Source organism: Manduca sexta, chromosome 26 (assembly GCF_014839805.1).
Source record: "Manduca sexta isolate Smith_Timp_Sample1 chromosome 26, JHU_Msex_v1.0, whole genome shotgun sequence".
Lineage (NCBI taxonomy): Eukaryota > Metazoa > Arthropoda > Insecta > Lepidoptera > Sphingidae > Manduca > Manduca sexta.
Genome location: NC_051140.1, coordinates 4,550,620 through 4,568,689, shown reverse-complemented (window position 1 = coordinate 4,568,689; position 18,070 = coordinate 4,550,620). Strand labels below are relative to the sequence as shown.

The 18,070-nt window shown below is 38.8% G+C and overlaps 1 protein-coding gene across 2 annotated transcripts in view; it reads right to left on the bottom strand.

Moving 5' to 3' along the window:
- Window positions 1-1,399: 1,399 nt before the first annotated feature.
- Window positions 1,400-18,070, bottom strand: part of LOC115450985 (protein slit) — a 76,060-nt gene continuing 59,389 nt past the window's right edge. For both annotated transcript variants that reach the window (XM_030179166.2, XM_030179167.2), the window contains 22 exons: window positions 17,708-17,834; window positions 17,036-17,107; window positions 16,565-16,725; window positions 15,831-15,960; window positions 15,387-15,564; window positions 15,061-15,170; window positions 14,683-14,852; window positions 14,077-14,290; window positions 13,661-13,800; window positions 13,316-13,485; window positions 12,642-12,809; window positions 12,237-12,312; window positions 12,017-12,118; window positions 11,509-11,641; window positions 10,978-11,087; window positions 10,555-10,668; window positions 6,822-6,976; window positions 5,851-5,980; window positions 5,560-5,634; window positions 5,276-5,349; window positions 4,873-5,037; window positions 1,400-4,595 (listed from right to left, as the gene is read on the bottom strand). In XM_030179166.2, coding sequence (XP_030035026.1) covers window positions 4,491-4,595; window positions 4,873-5,037; window positions 5,276-5,349; window positions 5,560-5,634; window positions 5,851-5,980; window positions 6,822-6,976; window positions 10,555-10,668; window positions 10,978-11,087; window positions 11,509-11,641; window positions 12,017-12,118; window positions 12,237-12,312; window positions 12,642-12,809; window positions 13,316-13,485; window positions 13,661-13,800; window positions 14,077-14,290; window positions 14,683-14,852; window positions 15,061-15,170; window positions 15,387-15,564; window positions 15,831-15,960; window positions 16,565-16,725; window positions 17,036-17,107; window positions 17,708-17,834 — 2,879 coding nt within the window. In that variant the 3' untranslated portion in view covers window positions 1,400-4,490. The remainder of the gene's footprint in view (window positions 4,596-4,872; window positions 5,038-5,275; window positions 5,350-5,559; window positions 5,635-5,850; window positions 5,981-6,821; window positions 6,977-10,554; window positions 10,669-10,977; window positions 11,088-11,508; window positions 11,642-12,016; window positions 12,119-12,236; window positions 12,313-12,641; window positions 12,810-13,315; window positions 13,486-13,660; window positions 13,801-14,076; window positions 14,291-14,682; window positions 14,853-15,060; window positions 15,171-15,386; window positions 15,565-15,830; window positions 15,961-16,564; window positions 16,726-17,035; window positions 17,108-17,707; window positions 17,835-18,070) is intronic.

The window sequence follows — 18,070 nt, the reverse complement described above, 5'->3', positions numbered from 1 at the left end:
TTTGGATGTATTATTCATTTTAATCAAATATGTTTTTTTTTGTTGGTTTTCCATCTCGCTTGGCACCACACGTGCTAGTTATGGCTTACGCCACTGGGTAGGTGTTAACGTCAGAATTTCGAATGAAATGAAAAATATTAATATTCTAACATCATTTTTATTACATCAAATAAATTATAAAGTCCATATTTTTTATTTTTAATAAAAAAAGCGCATGCAATGCTCTCGAGAGCACCCCTTTATTTGCAACACATCGACTATTGTTTGAATCGATCTTGATTACTTACCGATTCATATATTACACTAAACTAGAAAAAAACGTTTTTATGATTTCCAAAAATTTCCCAATTTTTTCGTAAATCGTAAATACGTTTCTACTAAGGTACTTTTAAATATAAAGCTTACTTTTACACTAAATTAAAAATCTACCAAAAAAACGTACTTATTTTATAAAATTACAAGAGTTTTAAAACTATGGCAATGCTAGGACTTGTATGTATGGCAGTGGGCTGACGTTCTCTTGGTAGATTCTTACGCCTTTAATACTGACAATAAGTTAGGTCGATAAATGCGTTGTTTACAGTGTTACCATACTAAAAATCCTACCAGAATGGTAGAAAAATAAATAGGGAATGCATTAAAAATCTAAATTATAAGTCTATACATTTACACTTAATTCAATATACAAGCCTGAAGCGATTCGCAACAAATCTATAACAAGTAAGATATTTTTACAGTCAAAGATATTGATTTCATGTGATCTTATGTATGAGAAGAGAAAACCCATACCCACATAGCGGGGCCACAGTAAGACTTCAATAGAGGCAACCTGTAGAAACCTACACGTTTTAATTTAACACGACAGTGTTTCGCTACAGTGTTGCCCCTGTGAAGTCTTGCTTAGGGCTTTGAAGGAATAAATAGTTATCAATTATGAATTCACCATCGAGATTAAAGTATTTTGTTTTACACTAAATAATATTTTTAAAATAAAACATGATAATAGTAGTCGAGTTCTCGAACAATTCTTTTTATGAATTTCTAGTGGATGTGCCGAGATGATAAACAAGTCTCCTACGTGAGTTTCAATTCGTATTCTTCCTACATTTTACTTATACAATAGTGTGGGATATGATACACATTTAATAATAATTATTCAAATAAAATCTTAAACTATCCTAAGTTAGTCATAGGTACCTACTACCTACTGTTTATTATAACGTATAAATATGTATTTTAAACAACGTCTGATTTATTTCATTTATTTTCTGTGCACTATGAGTTCGGATCATAATATAAAAAAATTACTGTCCGGTATAAGTCTTATTTAAAAATCCATCATTTTTAAAATAATGATGATTAGTAAATTATCAGTTTAGTTAATCTGATTGTTGTAGCATATTACATTTATATTGTTAATATCATAGCGACATAGGTGTACACTATACAGGATGGTTATATGATTATTAAATGCAAGATAGGTTAACGTGATATATTACCCACATTCAATCAACTAATCACACTTACAGTTGTCATGTTAACAGTAGCTCATATTGCAAATAGGGTAGTGGACCACTTATTTTTAAATATATTTATAAAAATGTATTTCATCCAAAATCTATCGGAAAAGATATTTCAAAATCCACGCAATAATGAATAAGTTGTAAAGCTTTGAAATTTGGTGGAAAGGGAAGCTGTCAAAATTCAATAATAGTGAAATGTGACGTCACGTAGTGCCACCGGCCATAACGCTGCGTGAGTAAGAAAGATAGCGCGATATCCCTCCTTTTGCTCACAACAATATTTCAAATTTGATTAACTGGTTTATTTTTCAACCAATTTTGATGCTGATTTTACAGAAGTATTTTTTTTTTCATATTATTTTTGTTACATAGAAAATACTAAATCAAACATCGGAAACTACCCTATTGTTTTATGTAATTTAAAATAATTTGCCTGGATTATATTCAGACTGTATGCAACTAATTACTCGATATTTATTTCATCTTAGATCCTTTATTATCATGTAGATACGTCAAATGGTACTAACGGAATAATGGCTTCATTTGTACATTAAACAAAGGCAAGATACAACTTTAACAGTTAAAAAATAAAATAAATATTTATATGAACACAATAATTTGTCGTTGACTAATTTAAACTCATTTGAATACAGTAGAATAATATATATTTTTTTAATTGAACATAAATTATTAAAACATCAGTAGCTGAAATGGGCAGCTACACGAGCACTAGTACTTCTGATATGAAGCGTTTCAACCTATATGACTTAGATTAAATTTCTTATTTCATTTGCAAAATACAATTTTGAGTTATGAGAAATGGGCAAAAGTCTATTATATAAATTGAGGTTATAGGATATTGTGGTTACGAAAGCGTTTGCGTGTTTTTTCTATGCCGGTTGTATAATTCATATTGACCGGCAGTTGTACAAAATCAAGCGAAGCAAACTTAACAATATTAAATACTTTAAATGTTCTTTAGGTTCAAAATACCTCCTTCCTAACTACATCGGTAAGAATACTCATTTAGGCCGCCACTACTTTCCTTATGTTTCTAGTCATGTAAATTCGTTATATTTATATTAAAAACAGTGATTCTTGAAGCATAAGAGCGATATTTCGACGTTTTATAGTTTGATGATGTAAGAGCATACAAAAAATTATGATGTAGTAATTCTTTGCGCAAATACTCCATCGAGTCAACATGTCGATTTTCCTACAAAAATCGTTCTTGACGTTTGACGAAGAGTAATTAACTTGATAAGAGGGTAGTCATGGAAACTACCATCACAATTAAAAAGCTATTAGAATTCTATATTGAACTAAATATTAGAAACACAGCGATGATAATGTAATAGATTCATGTGTAAATGGAATTTTAGACATCACAATTGCCTAGAGAAACTGTTAATGATTTTACTTAGCATAATAAATATTATGGAAAATAATGGCTGGTCATAGACCATAGTCTATGAGGTAATCTAAATAAAATATGTACTTGGCAAAAAAAATGCATCCACATAATGTTCCTTTTTTAAAACTTCTAAAACATCGATCAAATGCCCGAGTCGGTATTTTCTTATCTGTATAGTCAGAGGTGTTACTTTCCCTTAAATAGTTGAGAACCTCTGGTTTTACATTATGTAAGAATATTTCACTTATGTTAGTTTTCATAATCCGCTTGGAAGGTAACTGTTGTCCTTAAGAAAACATATTCTTATACAATGTATTTTTTTTCTATACTAGTAGTTATAAATTTGTTTTCCAACTATTAATCTCTATGAAGGATGAATAATTTATTTATTATATTTATTGGACAACAGTCCCTTCCAAAATAAAGTCAAAATACTCATTTGAAGCGACGTAAAATACTATTTACTACAAAATGGTATTTCTTATTGTCTACAATATTGAGTATTTTATAATGGCGGTGAGTGGGTTTGTGTGGCGCGGCTCCAGTAGTTTATTAGGTGGGTAAAATTTGGGTGTAATTACGGTAGATTAAAAATTTATATTATATTCAGCAAATTTAATCTGGGCATTCGCGCGCCGTCCCGGTTTACGAGTAGTGAGAAACTTACAACATGGCTTTCTCATTATGATACATCATAATGTACTGCATGAACATACTCTGCTACTACACTGTAGTATTCGTGTTCCTAAATCTACAGATTTCATGATCTGGAACGCTTGTGAATCCTTTAACTTGTCATAATTTTCGTGATTATATTAACCGAAGGCAGCCAAAATTGTATTGAGCCCCAAAATATTTTTTCTTCCGCGCATGTCAACTGTTGGTCTAGTTAAGTCATGATAATGGTTATAATGATGTTACTTAGTACATTATTAAAATCTACAATTAATTACAGAATAGTCTGTTTAACAAGAAATACGAGTGTAACGTAAATCTGCTACGTTTATATTTATTTGTTGTATTTGAAAAGGTGCTACTATTATTATTGACTTAAAACATTTGCGAGTATTTTCGTGGACTTTAAAATGAAATGTACATTAAAGTTAACTTATTTAAGTCTTTCTGGGCAAATGCCCTTCTGGGTCTTGCCTAGTATGGAACTTCAATACATGGTTATTTTAGGTCAACAATAATAATGCCATATTAATACAATAAAAAATAGTTCACGTTAAAATCGACTCTAAGTGACACAATTCAACGTTATAGTTAAGTACGCATAACTCGGCACAAACTACATGTTTTGTGTATAATATGAAGTAGTGAATAAATTGTACAGTCCAGATTTTAAAATAAATCTAAAGGCGTGACGGACCTTTCATAAAATATTCTGACTAAATCTTGGTTCACGTTGGTTTATATTATTTCCCAAACTTAATATGGGGGCATCTGCCCCCATGCACCTTCCTGAGTACGTCCACCCAAAAACTTGGATTAATTGTTTGAAGGATTTTACGTTTCTGTCACTATTAATAATGCGTTATATCTGTTTGTGTTCAGTGAAAAGTATTATTCCTCGGGCATTTCTTGCCGCAGGCGCATTTTCTTACGATCTCTATGTCTTTGGTGTATCGTGTGCCGTTTGAACAGATGAGGCGGACCTTAAACAAAAAAATAAATTATTTAAAAAATGCTTTATTTATGTTATTTGATGCAAGCATTGCGACAAACAATTTTTTTATTCGAAATACACGAACAAATAATTGACGTAGTATAGCTGCACTATAAGCCATGTTTAAAGTTACGAAATAATTCATTTTTCCAATAGTAATTGCTTTCATTAAATTGTCGGTACCTATGGTTCCTTTGGCATTAAATATATGGTAACATTGTCGCTTTTTCTTTGTGTACCTTCCATTATTAATGTAGAGCGTATACCTTTCTCTTCTTGGTCTTGCGCGGCGCGCAGCAGTGCCCGCGGGCGCACCCCCCGCCCCCGGGCCCCGCGGCCGTCTGCCGGTCCGCGCGGGTCACGCACTTGGCGCCGCGTACAGCCCTGCGCGATTTGCACAACCCTTCTGTAATGAACTCTCGGGTTGGCTCCTGCAAGGCCCAGATCATAGATGGTTAAAACATTGAATAAAAGGCATTTTTTATACTTTATTTTATTGTAATTTGTAATATATAAATAAATAATGTTAATTTAAGTTGTGTGTGCAATTGGCCGCCAAGGAATTGTTGCCCTAAAGTACAAAACATTTTTTGACTGATAAAATTCTTTTATGTAAACAATTGTTGGTTAGTAATTAGGTTAACTATTAGTAGTATTAGGTTAACGTACCTTCCTACAAGCACCTGCGGGCGTCGCAGGTGACGCCGGCTCGGCTGGGAACTCCTGTTTGTATGCCGGCGCAGCTGCAAAAATAAACTCATGTGCCACAGTTCCTGTACAACGCATTTATGTCCTACACTAATTATTATATGGTAACTTTAACACAGCCCACGAAAAGTCTTGCAGCGGCCGCCTTACATTGACCGCGTTTCCAATATTTTCTTCTTAAATAATTATCTGTAGAACATAGTTGTAGAGGACTATACCCAAAAATAGTATGTATATAAATTTACCAGGCGATGCTTGTACATTGCTGAAAACTGGTTTCCTCGCACTGTTCTTAGCTTGTGTGATTACTGGGGCGCCACCTGGCAAAATAATAATTTTACTTAAGATACTGCTATTAGCACGAGTCTTTAATAGTAACAGGTATTTGAGGCAGGATAGACTGTTATATGATTTACTACTTATGAAGAAGGAAATTGAAAGTTTTGTGTTTTTTAATTGAATTTTCCAATTGAGAAATTTTAACAAACTTTTGTTTATGTAATTTGGACCGAGTTTAATATGTGTATTGTGTATACCTATAGAGGCCCTGAGCTCGCACTGCGCGCCGGCGGTGCCGGGCGGACAGCGGCACGTGTAGTCCGACGCCGAGCCCTCCTCGCGCACGCAGCGCCCGCCGCGCGCGCACGGGTTCGGCACGCACGGGTCCTGGGGACACACAGTAATTACGTAACTATGCATATAAACCTTTATATGGAATCATAATATTTTTTTTAATATATTTACACACATACTCATCACGCCTGTATCCCCGACGGGGTAGGCAGAGGTGCAACCAGGACAACCACTTTTCGCCAGTGTTTTTTCCTATGACCAGGTAAGGAGTGTTCCTATCGCCATATCGACTTAAATATCAGATTCATGGCTGATGATGAGGAGTAAAATCTAATATTACTTTGCCCGCCCGGGATTTGAACCCGGGACCGCAGAATGTCGTACTACGCATCCAATATAACCACACTACCGAGGCCGCCAGTTTTTACCACGTGTAGTCCTCTATCTGTTATTGTTTATCATGGACAAGATCTAAATTAATACAACAAAATTAACTAAAATAAAAAAAAATTATAAATGATCTTCTAGTAGTGGAATTCGAAAAATCAAAACTGTAAGGTTTTACGCTATTTATTCGTTGTCTCTATTAATGCTGGTAGATTCCAAGTACTAGTACCGATTTGGTCACGTATGCGTCAGAACTACCCTATGTCATGCGATTCATCCTTTAGTTTAGTTGTACAGTCAGACACAAAAATTCAAAACTTCAAACCTAGGTGGGTTTGTAGTTACACATTTTTTCATTGTTACAAGAAATATATTAAATAAGGTTTCAGTTCATTTTAGATAAAAAAAATAACATTGTGATTACCATATGTGATTGTGAGTTTCAAATTTGATCTGTAGCTTGGGTTTATGTTTTGAATTTTTGACTGTGGGTCCTGTGAATCCTTGCCCGTCAGTTTAGTTTCCGTCTATCGGTTGCTAGTCTCACCTGGTTATGCTTGCCAGCGTCCTCCTGCACGGAGCCGGAGCCGACGGGCACGGCAGGCGGCTCGTCGTCGCCGCAGCCCGCCGCCGTGCGCTGCACGCGCGCCGCGTTCACGAAGTCCACGCGCTTGTGGTTGATCCACGCCTCTTTTAAACATCCTATAAACATAATGATTTCGTATGTTTACGCGAATGTTAGACATTAAAATTAAACTATTTTTCGGAATTTATCGCGGTTTTAATATTTTAGTTTCCTCCCGACATTTCGAAGACTTTGCAACCTTCATGGTCTCGGAAAAAACTGAGGTGTTGTTCATCCGCAAAGTCAAAGTTACAATATATACCTACATTTTATAATGTTATAAACACCTCACATAACATGATTGCGGTGTCATAATGCTATTTCGCTGGCAAGCTTTTTTTGCCAAAGAAACGGTATAACAATGTGTGATACACTACTAACCAGAGAAAATAATTATATTGTAGCGTATAAGTAGTTGGAGTGAGAGACGGGAGGTTCCTATTTCAATAATTGCCTGATCTTGTTACAGAAATATGCGTGATTTTGATTTACTTTATGTGATATGTCACATGTCAGCTTGGTTAGCTTTGGATTTTATTTGTACATTTAATAGGTTTATCTCGGTAGAATTATATACGTCAATGGGTTTATTACATATTCTACTTGGAACAGATATTGAAGTTTGGCAGTAGTTTTTCTTTAAAAATTTATTCAGATAGACTTATAGCATAAATTAAAATAATGAATACCTGTGAAAAATTTAATTTGGATTTAGTAACATGACGTTCTTCTACTTTGCAGTAATTTTTTTACATTTCTGAATTTCAACGATAGATTATGGCTTAAATATTACGAACTTTGGCAATAGATGGCGCCACTTGAAAATTACATCGCGATATGGTTTACATGATGTAGAATATACTTAAGCCCGAAATGCATTGTTTTATGTAATTCCAATCCCGGGCAATTAAGTCATTATTAGTATAATGGCTTCATTTTTTGTGAGTCTTATCGCCTCATACGCGAGGACTTTGTTTATTCGCACACAATGTTTATGCAATTATTCAAATATCATTAATGTAAACAATAAAACATGAAGTTTATGAAATAAGTTAAGTTAGCTGATAGCTCCTTGCCGAAGGTCGGTGGTTGTTGTACCACGGGGTCGTGCGGTCCATGGCACTATACGGCAGCCCGGTCTAGGCTGACGCCCTGGGGCGGTGTTCTGTCGCCCTCCTGCGGGGCCCGCAGCGGATCGTTGCGCAGCGGGCCATACGGGCGTACCGCACGGTCTCGTACGAGGCGGCTTGTGTTTTGGCCGGATTCCTGCTCTCTGGGATCTGGACGCCAAATCTCTCTCCGACACTTTTCACTAGAGGGAGGAGGCATTCAGGAACGGACAGCGTCCGGCCCCGAAGGGGGTGGAGGCCAAAAGGGCCTCCTTACGGCGAGCCGTCGTGGAGGAGTGCCTTTCAGGCTGGAGGCCCCGTCAGCGGGGCTTCGGGCCGTCGCGGCAGTGCGTCCTGTCTTTGCACAGTGGCTGGACAGGCGCCATGGCATGGCGACATTTCGCCTGACACAGGTGCCCACCGGGCATGGTTGCTTCGGTGAGTACCTGTGTCAAATAGTACGAAAGGAAAGTAAGTAAGTAAGTAGGCGCCGTGTGTCACCATTGTGACAACTGCCCGCAGGATACGGCCCAACATATGTTGGAGTCCTGCCCAGCCTGGGACGAGGAGCGCAGCGCTCTCGTTTCAGTCGTCGGAGGAGATCTCTCGCTGCCGGCCGTGGTCGCTTCCATGGTCGGCAGTCGGGAGGCCTGGTGTGCGGTGGCCCACTTCTGCGAGGTGGTCCTCTCGCAGAAGGAGAGTGCCGAGAGGGATCGGGAACGGGCCGATCCCTCCCGCCGTCAGAGGAGACGAAGGAGGCGCCGGGTGGACGACTGACCGGCGTCTCCCGCCCTGTGGAATGGGGGCGTTTGGAGAATTCCACCACGGTATCCCCTGCCTGTCGTAAGAGGCGACTAATAGGGGCCACGAAGGGGGTCGTCGGCGGGCAGCTGGGGGCTGTCAGCCCTAGTGCATTTTGTGCATGTTTGCACATTTGTCGGTTAACCCCCGGGTTGGACGGCAGTGTGTGTAGTTGGCTTCACGCTGCCGTAGACGCCGAGGGCGTCCTTCGGTGCGCGGGAGCTTCTGAGCCCCACCCCCCCCATAGGAGACGGGCCGCAAGGCGGCACCGCGCAGGGGCGGCTGCAGTCGCAGACTAGACACTTCAACGTCAGAGGAAGCCCGCGGCCGTCCCTAATCCGTCGAAGAGGGCCACCGCGGAATTTTAGCTGGAGACCGTGCATAGGTTAAGTTGTATATAGGGTTAGGGACTCAGCCCGGCCGGCCGGCCCGAAGGTCATCATCAAATCCGGGCGGCTCAACGCCGGGCCGTAAGGCACGGTTACCCCAGCATAACCGCTCAGTCGCTCTCCACGAAGGTTGGGCGGTAGTAATAAGGGACTTTCTCCGCGAAACATAAAAAAAAAACATGTGCTAAATTGCTATTATGGCATGTTACTATGAAAAACTCACTACGACATAAGTTTTTAATATAACGCTACGATAATATTATACACGTTATCATAACTATCAAATCCATAGCTACTGATATTCCTTCGAACAGAACCTAAGCGTTTTGAATTATTTTTGCGTAACAAATGTCACTAACGGGTTTTATAGTTTAGGGATTGTGTCATACCTAATAACAGATGATAAGAAAGGAAGTTCAAAAGTTGAAGGACAATCAATGTTATTGTCAAATACATCAATCAAAGTTGTTTAAATATAATGTGTATCCCGGAACTTTCTAGAACCATAATCATTGTTCTTTCAAGTATAAAAAATAGTAAGTTTTAAATTTAACTTTATTGTGTTACTAATAGTGTTCAAATTATATGTTATAATTAGTAGAAAGAATTAGAATAAGTTTGTTGGTAGGCGTACCGCCCGGTGTAAGAAACCGCTACTTTGTAACATTAGAGGGATCCTTGCTTTTAGGTCTGGTCCAAAACAGGCATTGCCAGCAGAAGGAGGACTTAGGGACTATTCTAAATTAAATAAGTAGGAAGGCCCTGGCTGATTGATATCCTTCTATATTTCCTACCTAGGTGGTATTAGCGGTTCTAACGAATTATAAGAGTAGAGACAGTGGAGATGAATTCTATAAACTAATTGATATTTATAGTACTTACATGTTAGTGTACATATTTACGATTCACGACAAATTGAGAAAATAATCTCGAAAGTATGTGAAATCTGCCAACCAGCAATAGGCCAGCGTGGTCGACTGATGTCTAAAATTCTCTCCGTAATAGAGGAGGCTCGTTCTCAGCCGTGAGAATTAATATGAATCAGGGCTAATATATATCTATGTCTATATATCTTGCTTTAACGGTGAAGGAAAATGTCGTGAGGAAACCTGTATACCTGAGAAATTCTCTATAGGAATTTTCTAGGGTGTGTGATGTCTACCAATCCGAACTAGGCCAGCGTGGTGGACTAAGGCCTAATCCCTCTCAGTAGTAGAGGAGGCCCGTGCCCAACAGTAGGACAGTATATAATACAGGGCTGATATTAGGACTACGAGTCTTTCCCGCCCTCACAACCACCACTACAACTCCTGTAAATTATATTAGGCCTAGTATTATAAGAATATAATGATGTACCTTTGAAGCTGGTGATATTCCTGAGATGCCATTTGCTGAACGCCTCCTTGGCGACGTCCTCCGGCACCCCGCCGAGGTACATCGGCCTCTCCAACCGCAAGTACTCTTTGCTACCTGCACATATACACTATTACATGTAGTCTATGGACATACGTAATGGGCTCATGTAAGTACCTCATTGCGCTTTACGCATTACGCATTTTGATCCCAAGGGATTGTAAGACGGGAATATTAACGTTTTCTCAATTTTGCCTTCCAGTAACATTCAACTAACTAATGCTATTGTGTTTAGAAAAAGGCTAGCTGGCTGCGATGTATGCACAAAAATGTCGTATTTTTATATTATTTATTTTTGTGTTGTAATGTCATTTTAACCAGCTACAATTTGCTACGTTGTTAATATATACTTTAGTATGCGCTCACCCTCGTTGATGATGGAGCGCGCGGGCCCGTCGTCGACTCGTAGTGTGAAATTCTTTTTGATCGCGATCAGCTCCGCTTTATGGTAGTTACCGTCCGAAACCATCTCAAAACTGAAAGTAAATATTTTGTTCATATTTTACGTGTATTGGTGTAGGGTACAGCCTCTGAATTAATGCCACACTTTTATTTATTATGATGTGGTGTACATATATATTATTTTGTTAATTAATAATAATTTTTAGCATAATTAACTTATTAAGTTGGTTAAATGGCCATTGGTCGTAGCAAGACACTAAATGTACCAAGATTTATAAATTTTATTCATAAATTAAAATGATTTTAATATCATAGATAATTTGTTATCCTTAAATCAGCACAAAAATATTTTTTGATAAATTATCGGAGCTCGCGCGCGGACTGTATATCGATATAATTTCCACCTCACTATTATATAAATATATAATTATATTACTGAACGGAATTAATATAAATATATAATTATCGATATTACACATAGCGTATTGCAGATACCTGTACATGGTGGAGGTGGGCAGGTTGCCGACGTCGTAGCTGACGCGCACGCGCCCGTTGAACAGTTCCACGGCAAGGTGTTCGTTCTCGCCGAAGTACATCAACACGCCGTGGTGCTGCTTCGTGCTGAACACTGGAACAGATATGTACTATGGAGATGTTGTATTTATACATATCGCACATCGGTATAAAGTGTTCCAACACAAAGATATTTAAAAATATAAAAAATGTAATTCTGCTTTTCGTTTAGATATGGTTGTATTTGTAAATGCGTTTTATATGTTAGGATTCTCTTTTTGTCAATGTGCAATGTAGCGTTTACTGGAGACAGTATAGTAACATTTTAAAAAATTATGAAGTTTCTCGTTTAATATACCTATTATAGTTGAATGTAAAAGTTGACTGTCTATCCGGTACTCTATTGGTGGGTATACAATAACCTGAAGTTTATAAGGAGCTTGACTTACTTTAAAACCCTTATTGTTTTCATGAATATTATCGAACTTACCCAGAGTGACGTTCGCTTGTGGCACAGTCCTTAACGGCTCCAACTCGACCAGCGAGTCATTGTGGCTGAATGTCAACGAAGTGAGGTACTCGCAGAGACGACCTACGATAAAAAGATATGTATTTACAATACTTTAGCCCTTGGTCTTAGACCTTTTATACTGAAAATATATATGTATATAATATAAATAATATATAAGTATATGTTAATAGTAACGTACCAGAGTATCCCGGAGCGCATTTACAGAGGTAGTCGTTGGCCGGGGCAAGAAGTGACCTTTCCATAATGATATCGTCCTGGAATATATAAGAAAATATTGCTGTAAAGGAAAACTAAGCCTTTATTGAGAACCCGACACGTTCAATCTAGGTATTTGATCGTCGTAACCTTTTAGCATCAGTGCTATAGGGCGTGTCTATTGTCAACGTTCTAACGACTGTATTCACGGCGTAGAAAATTTATAGACATCAGATTACCGTATGCCAATAGTTAAATCGTCCGATATATTTTGTTCTTAATGATTAAGGAGGAGACGAAGGATAGAGGTGAGGTAGGTAAGTAACTTCACATTATACTTGGCTGTGGATAAGAAGCCATGATTAAAAATAAAAAGGTGTGTTGATACCTGGAGTCGCGCGGGCGGCAGGTAGCAGACGCCGTGCAGGCAGTCGTGGTGCGCGCACGGCGACGTGCCGAGCGCGGCGTGCGGCGCCGCCTCGCAGTACCGCCCCGCGTACCCCGCTGCGCACGCGCACCGGTACTCCTCCAGCCCGTCCACGCACGTCGCGCCGTTCTACAACGCACCACACAAACGTACACATTTTTATAAGGAAAGTGGTATAGATGTGTCAGCTCGAGTTACTAACTCGAGTTAACTCGAGTTGGGTTTAGATCGAGTCAACTCGAGTTGAATTCTCTTTAACTCGAGTTAAATACTTAATTTATTTTTGTTACGAAGATTTAATCTTAAATACATAAAACATAAATACATGATGAATAAATAAATTCCTTTTTTATTGGTGAGTCACTACATTTGTAAAAATAACCTAAAACAAATCATTACTCAGTTTCGTTTTACCCAGTTAATTCGAGTTACTTAACTCGAGTTACGTGAATTTCAACTCGAGTTAGTTCGAGTTTTGTTTATCTCGAGTTGGCACATCACTCGAAGGGTATATTTACAATAGTATGATACCCGATTTGTAATTTCAAACATGTCATTATATAGGTAGGTTCAACTGTTTATTTCTAATCAATATCCAATTTATTTTGAACTAGAAAAATTATCCAGTGAATTACCTGACACATATGGTTGATACAGTCGTCTGCATTTATCGTGCAGTTCTGGCCGGAGTAACCCTTCGGACATGCGCAAGTGTAGTGACTATAGTGGTCAGTGCATACAGCTCCGTTAGCGCAAGGATTAAACTCAGTCGTGCAGAAGGGAATTTTCTTTTCGCAGAATTCACCTAGAAATAATGAATTATTAATACAACTTGTAATAGCATTTAATTCTAAATTTAATACCCATGGACACTAAAATTTGCAACTCCACATATACCATAAGAATGTAGACTTAAGATGGTGTAGCATCAAAATTCTTAGATTATTTTTGTGCTTCAAAATTCATGCATGGATACTTACCCATGAAGCCAGGTGCACACTTGCACGAGTACCCTTCGAGGTGGTCGACGCACGTGGCGTTATTCTGGCAGCGATGGCCGGCGCAGTCGTCTATATTCACCTCGCAGCGTACGCCTGTGTATCCCGCCTGACAAGAACAGCTGAAATGCAAGATATTTATAATTAATTCATCAGGTTCGCTAACTGCATGCTCCAGATTCCTTTGGTTTTCTTTATGACACATTTTGTGGTAATTCGTGCTTAGTTTTCTAGTCTGTTATATTTATCGTTAAATATGACAAAAGAGACCAATAATTAATATTTATAGTTTGTGATCGCAGTTTCTAAACATTATAACTTATGGTGTTAAAAATCCTTTGCATATCCCGACAGGATGTAAGCGTGAGTTTATATTATGTATGTAAATTGATACTGACTGGAAGCGTCCCTCCTCGAGCAGATGGCAGTGTCCGTGCGCGCAGGGCGAGCCGTAGCAGGCGTCGATGTGGTGCTGACACCACGCGCCGTGGTACCCGCGCGCGCACGCGCACTCCGCGCCGCCGCCCGCGCCCGCGCGGCACGTGCCGCCGTGCTGGCACGGGTTGTTGTAGCACCGGTCGCACTTAGACATTATCTCTGCCGGCACCGGACCTGCACAAGTAAAGCTGGTTTTAAAGCTAAATGTGTAAGTAAAGAAGGTAATATTTTTTTACTTTTACCTCATTAACATTTTGAATAAAGCAAGCATAGACCGAATACTAGTAAATTATATTCGGAGCGTGGGCAAATTGAGATGATAAATCTTTTATTAGTAGAACAGGACGCGTCGGAATTGAAGTAGTTAGCTTCTTGCGAGCTATCAAACTGTCCGAGGCTCCGGAAATAAGTTTGAAGCATTCTGTAATAAAAAGTGAGGGGCAAGATGGAGTTTTACTCTCACGAAACTGATGACGACGTAAAACCTTGTCATGAGGGCAGCGATGACGTACCCTTATTAAAATGCTCGAGATCTATTCCTCCGTCATATATGAAAGCGTTTTTACCAGTGCAGACGAAGGCCTGCGAGGCGGTGCTGAGCAGCAGCTTGTCCTTCATGGGCGCAGGCTCGACGCAGCGCGCGATGCCCGGCTCCACGTACTCGCCCGCGCTCTGCACCCACTCCGACAGCCAGCGCGCGTTGCAGTCGCAGTACAACGGGTTTGAACCTAGGGCACTGAAGGCAGACATTAACCTTACGAATGAAGGAACACTGGAGCATATTTAAATTGTGTCTTCTCGTGTTTGTTGGATAAAGAAGAGAAAGCAACTGAATTTAGACATATTTAGAATTTTCTGGTATGTTTACAGACAATCTTGTTTAGCAGTGAGGGAATACTTAGACAAAAATAATATAGTTATCAGTAATTCGTAATTATACTCACACGTGAGAGATCGATTCCAGATCTCTGAAGACACCGTCAGCGAGCATCGATATGTTGTTACCATGGAGGGACAGTACGCGGAGTTGCGTAAGCCCTTTCAACGCGTCTCTCTGTGGACGATGTATTTTTATTTTCTTTAAAATATTTAATACATTTTTAACCTAGGCCTGTTTCGCGATGCTGAAATGCTCGCTAATTGTCAAATATTATATAGGATAACCAAATATAAAAATCAAACCCCGTAATAAATGCTAAATAAGAGTCTCTATATGCATTAACATAGTAGAGGATACATTTACTTGAACATTATGAAATAAAGTGGTTACCTGAACGCATCTGAGTCTATTGTAGCTGACGATAAGCGTGGAGAGCTTGGTGAGTCCCTCGAAGGTGTTGTTGCTGAGCACGGTGATCTTGTTGTTGGAGAGGTCGAGCCGCGTCAGCTGCGTCAGGTGCCGGATCTGTTCCGGCAGGATGCTCGTGATCTCATTAGACTCTAAGTACCTGGAATGTAATGGTTTATATGGAAAAAATTGTTACATCAACGTTGAAGACGCAAAACTTTAGATATTTGTACGGGAATGAACTTGTCGACAAGCTGTTATGAAACTATGGGCGTAGACAGATTAAGGGATGCTGCCCCTCTGGATTTAATACAAGTACATATAGACAAGAAAAACTTATTACATTTCGAACATTTGAATACTGATCTTTGAAGAGACACTAGACCCAGGATTCAATTTCCATTTTTTATAAACAAACGTACTTACAATTCAGTGGTCTGCTTGGGTATGTTGGCGGGCAGCAGCGCGAGGTGTGCGCGCGAGCACCGCACCACCGTGCCCGTGCACGAGCACTGCGCCGGGCAGTACTCCGCCGCCAGGCAACCCTTGTCTTCTGCTGTAAGATAAAGTTATTTTAGATAAAATTATTAAATGTTAAAAACATTTCTTTTAATAATGATAAAAAACAGACAATAATCAAGATTTAAAGCAAAAGTCATACACTTGTACAGTAAACGGCACAAGTCATGAGCACAGATGAACGTGTTGCGTGTGTGGGTGTGGTGGTGGTGAGTGGAGGATAATAACTCGCGTATGTACGAATTGGACGAAAGTATATGCCAATAGATAAAAAGCATCGACTAAGGAATCGCACCGCTGGACGTCAAACTGACCAATCATAAGTGTGCTCACGACTCGTGCCTCATTTATATGACAAATAATCTTCAAAAGTTAAGATGACAAACTATGACTAAGAGAACAACAAATTCCAATGTCAAAGAGCGCACAATGTTCAGCAGAATGCATAGGTACGTAATACCGCTCGCCTTATGGTAAGCAGCGACCGCTCATAAAACAGTAGCAACCCTATGTAGAACTTTAAATTACAAAGTGCTTTGTGGCACACCACTGCGTTCGTAACTCTGAGACATAAGATATTAAGTCTCATAATGCCCAATAACTGCAAAAAATAATTGTTTTAAGATATCCAGAACACTTACGCGTGCATTTGAAGTCAGCCACCTCCAGGTGGTGCAGGTTGGCGTCCCGCAGCGGCGGCGGCGTGCGGCACGTCGCGGAGGGGGCGAGCCGTCGCGACCGCAACCAATTCGGCAGCCACGCGATGTGACACGTGCAGTCCAGGGGATTTGTATCTAGGTTACTGCCAGTGGAAAGGGAAATGTTAACCAAGCTAAAGTTTTGTTACTAGCTGCATAAATGCCGTAAGGTTGAAATTCGCGCATGGATTAAGTTGATATAGATTTCGGCATCTTCCAGGAAAGTCATATATTACAAGATACATTATAGGTCATCAGGAAAATATTATGTTGTAATTTTTTGTTTCGTTATTCAAAAGTAACAGTAAACAAAGTACATATGAAATATTATAAGATGCACTGTTGTGACTATTCTATTATAGATATTACGTAAGTTTCAAATGTTAGCATCACAATCAGAGTTAATTAACTTACAGTGTGGACAGCATGGCAAGATGGTCGAAAGCTCCCGGCGTGATGCATTTGATTTGGTTATCCGTTAGAGACCTGTACAGATAAACCAAGATATCATCTAATGTACAGTTTAAAAAGGAAAAATAAAGAACAACAGCAACAAGGTTTCAAAAAATTATATTTGAGAATATTGTGACATAATGAAATTCAGCATTCCATTCTAATTCCTAGTAGTATAGCCTAAAGAACTCGATAAAGATTGTTTAGTATCCTCAGTCCCCGAATAATACTCAAGATTCACTATTCGATTACAATACTCTATATCTAGGAATAAAAAAATAAGAAAATAGGGGGGATTACGTATAAAATAGCAGAACTTCGCCCCCCTCCGTCACTTAAATTGACAACACATAAAATATTATAATTATTAGTTAATCAATTGTAATTTTAAGTTTTATTTTGACACTGTAAAATAATAAAAAAGGGATAATTTGAAAGTAAAAAAGAAGAAATATATAAGATAATAGGGGGGGGACATATTACCTATCAAATAGTGGCATCTTGCCCCCCTCAGTCACTTAAATTGACAACACGTAAGACATTATAATTATTACTTTTTTTTAATTGTATGTGATATATTATAAAATCATTTGGAAAAAATAGGGGTTAAATTAAACAGAAGTTGATACTCACAGAACACTCAAGCTGTGAAGGCCGTAGAACATCTTGTCGGTGACGGTCTGAAGCAGGTTCCCGTCGAGAATCAACTCCTGTATGTTGGCGGCGCCGTCGAACGCGTTGTCTTCTATAACCGCTATACCTGAAGGTGTTTTTTTTATAACAAAAATTACAATAACCAGTAATATGTCGCGTCTCTATGGTACAAAAATTGGATAGTAGAGTCCATAAGTTTTTTTTTATTTAGATTTTTCAATATAAAAATGTATTTAAATGCATGACACGTCCATAACACGGTTTTAGTAAGACCTGGTTATGTGGCCAGACTATTTTAGGTTTTACATTTTAATTGTTAATGCATGCGAAAATGAAGGGTCA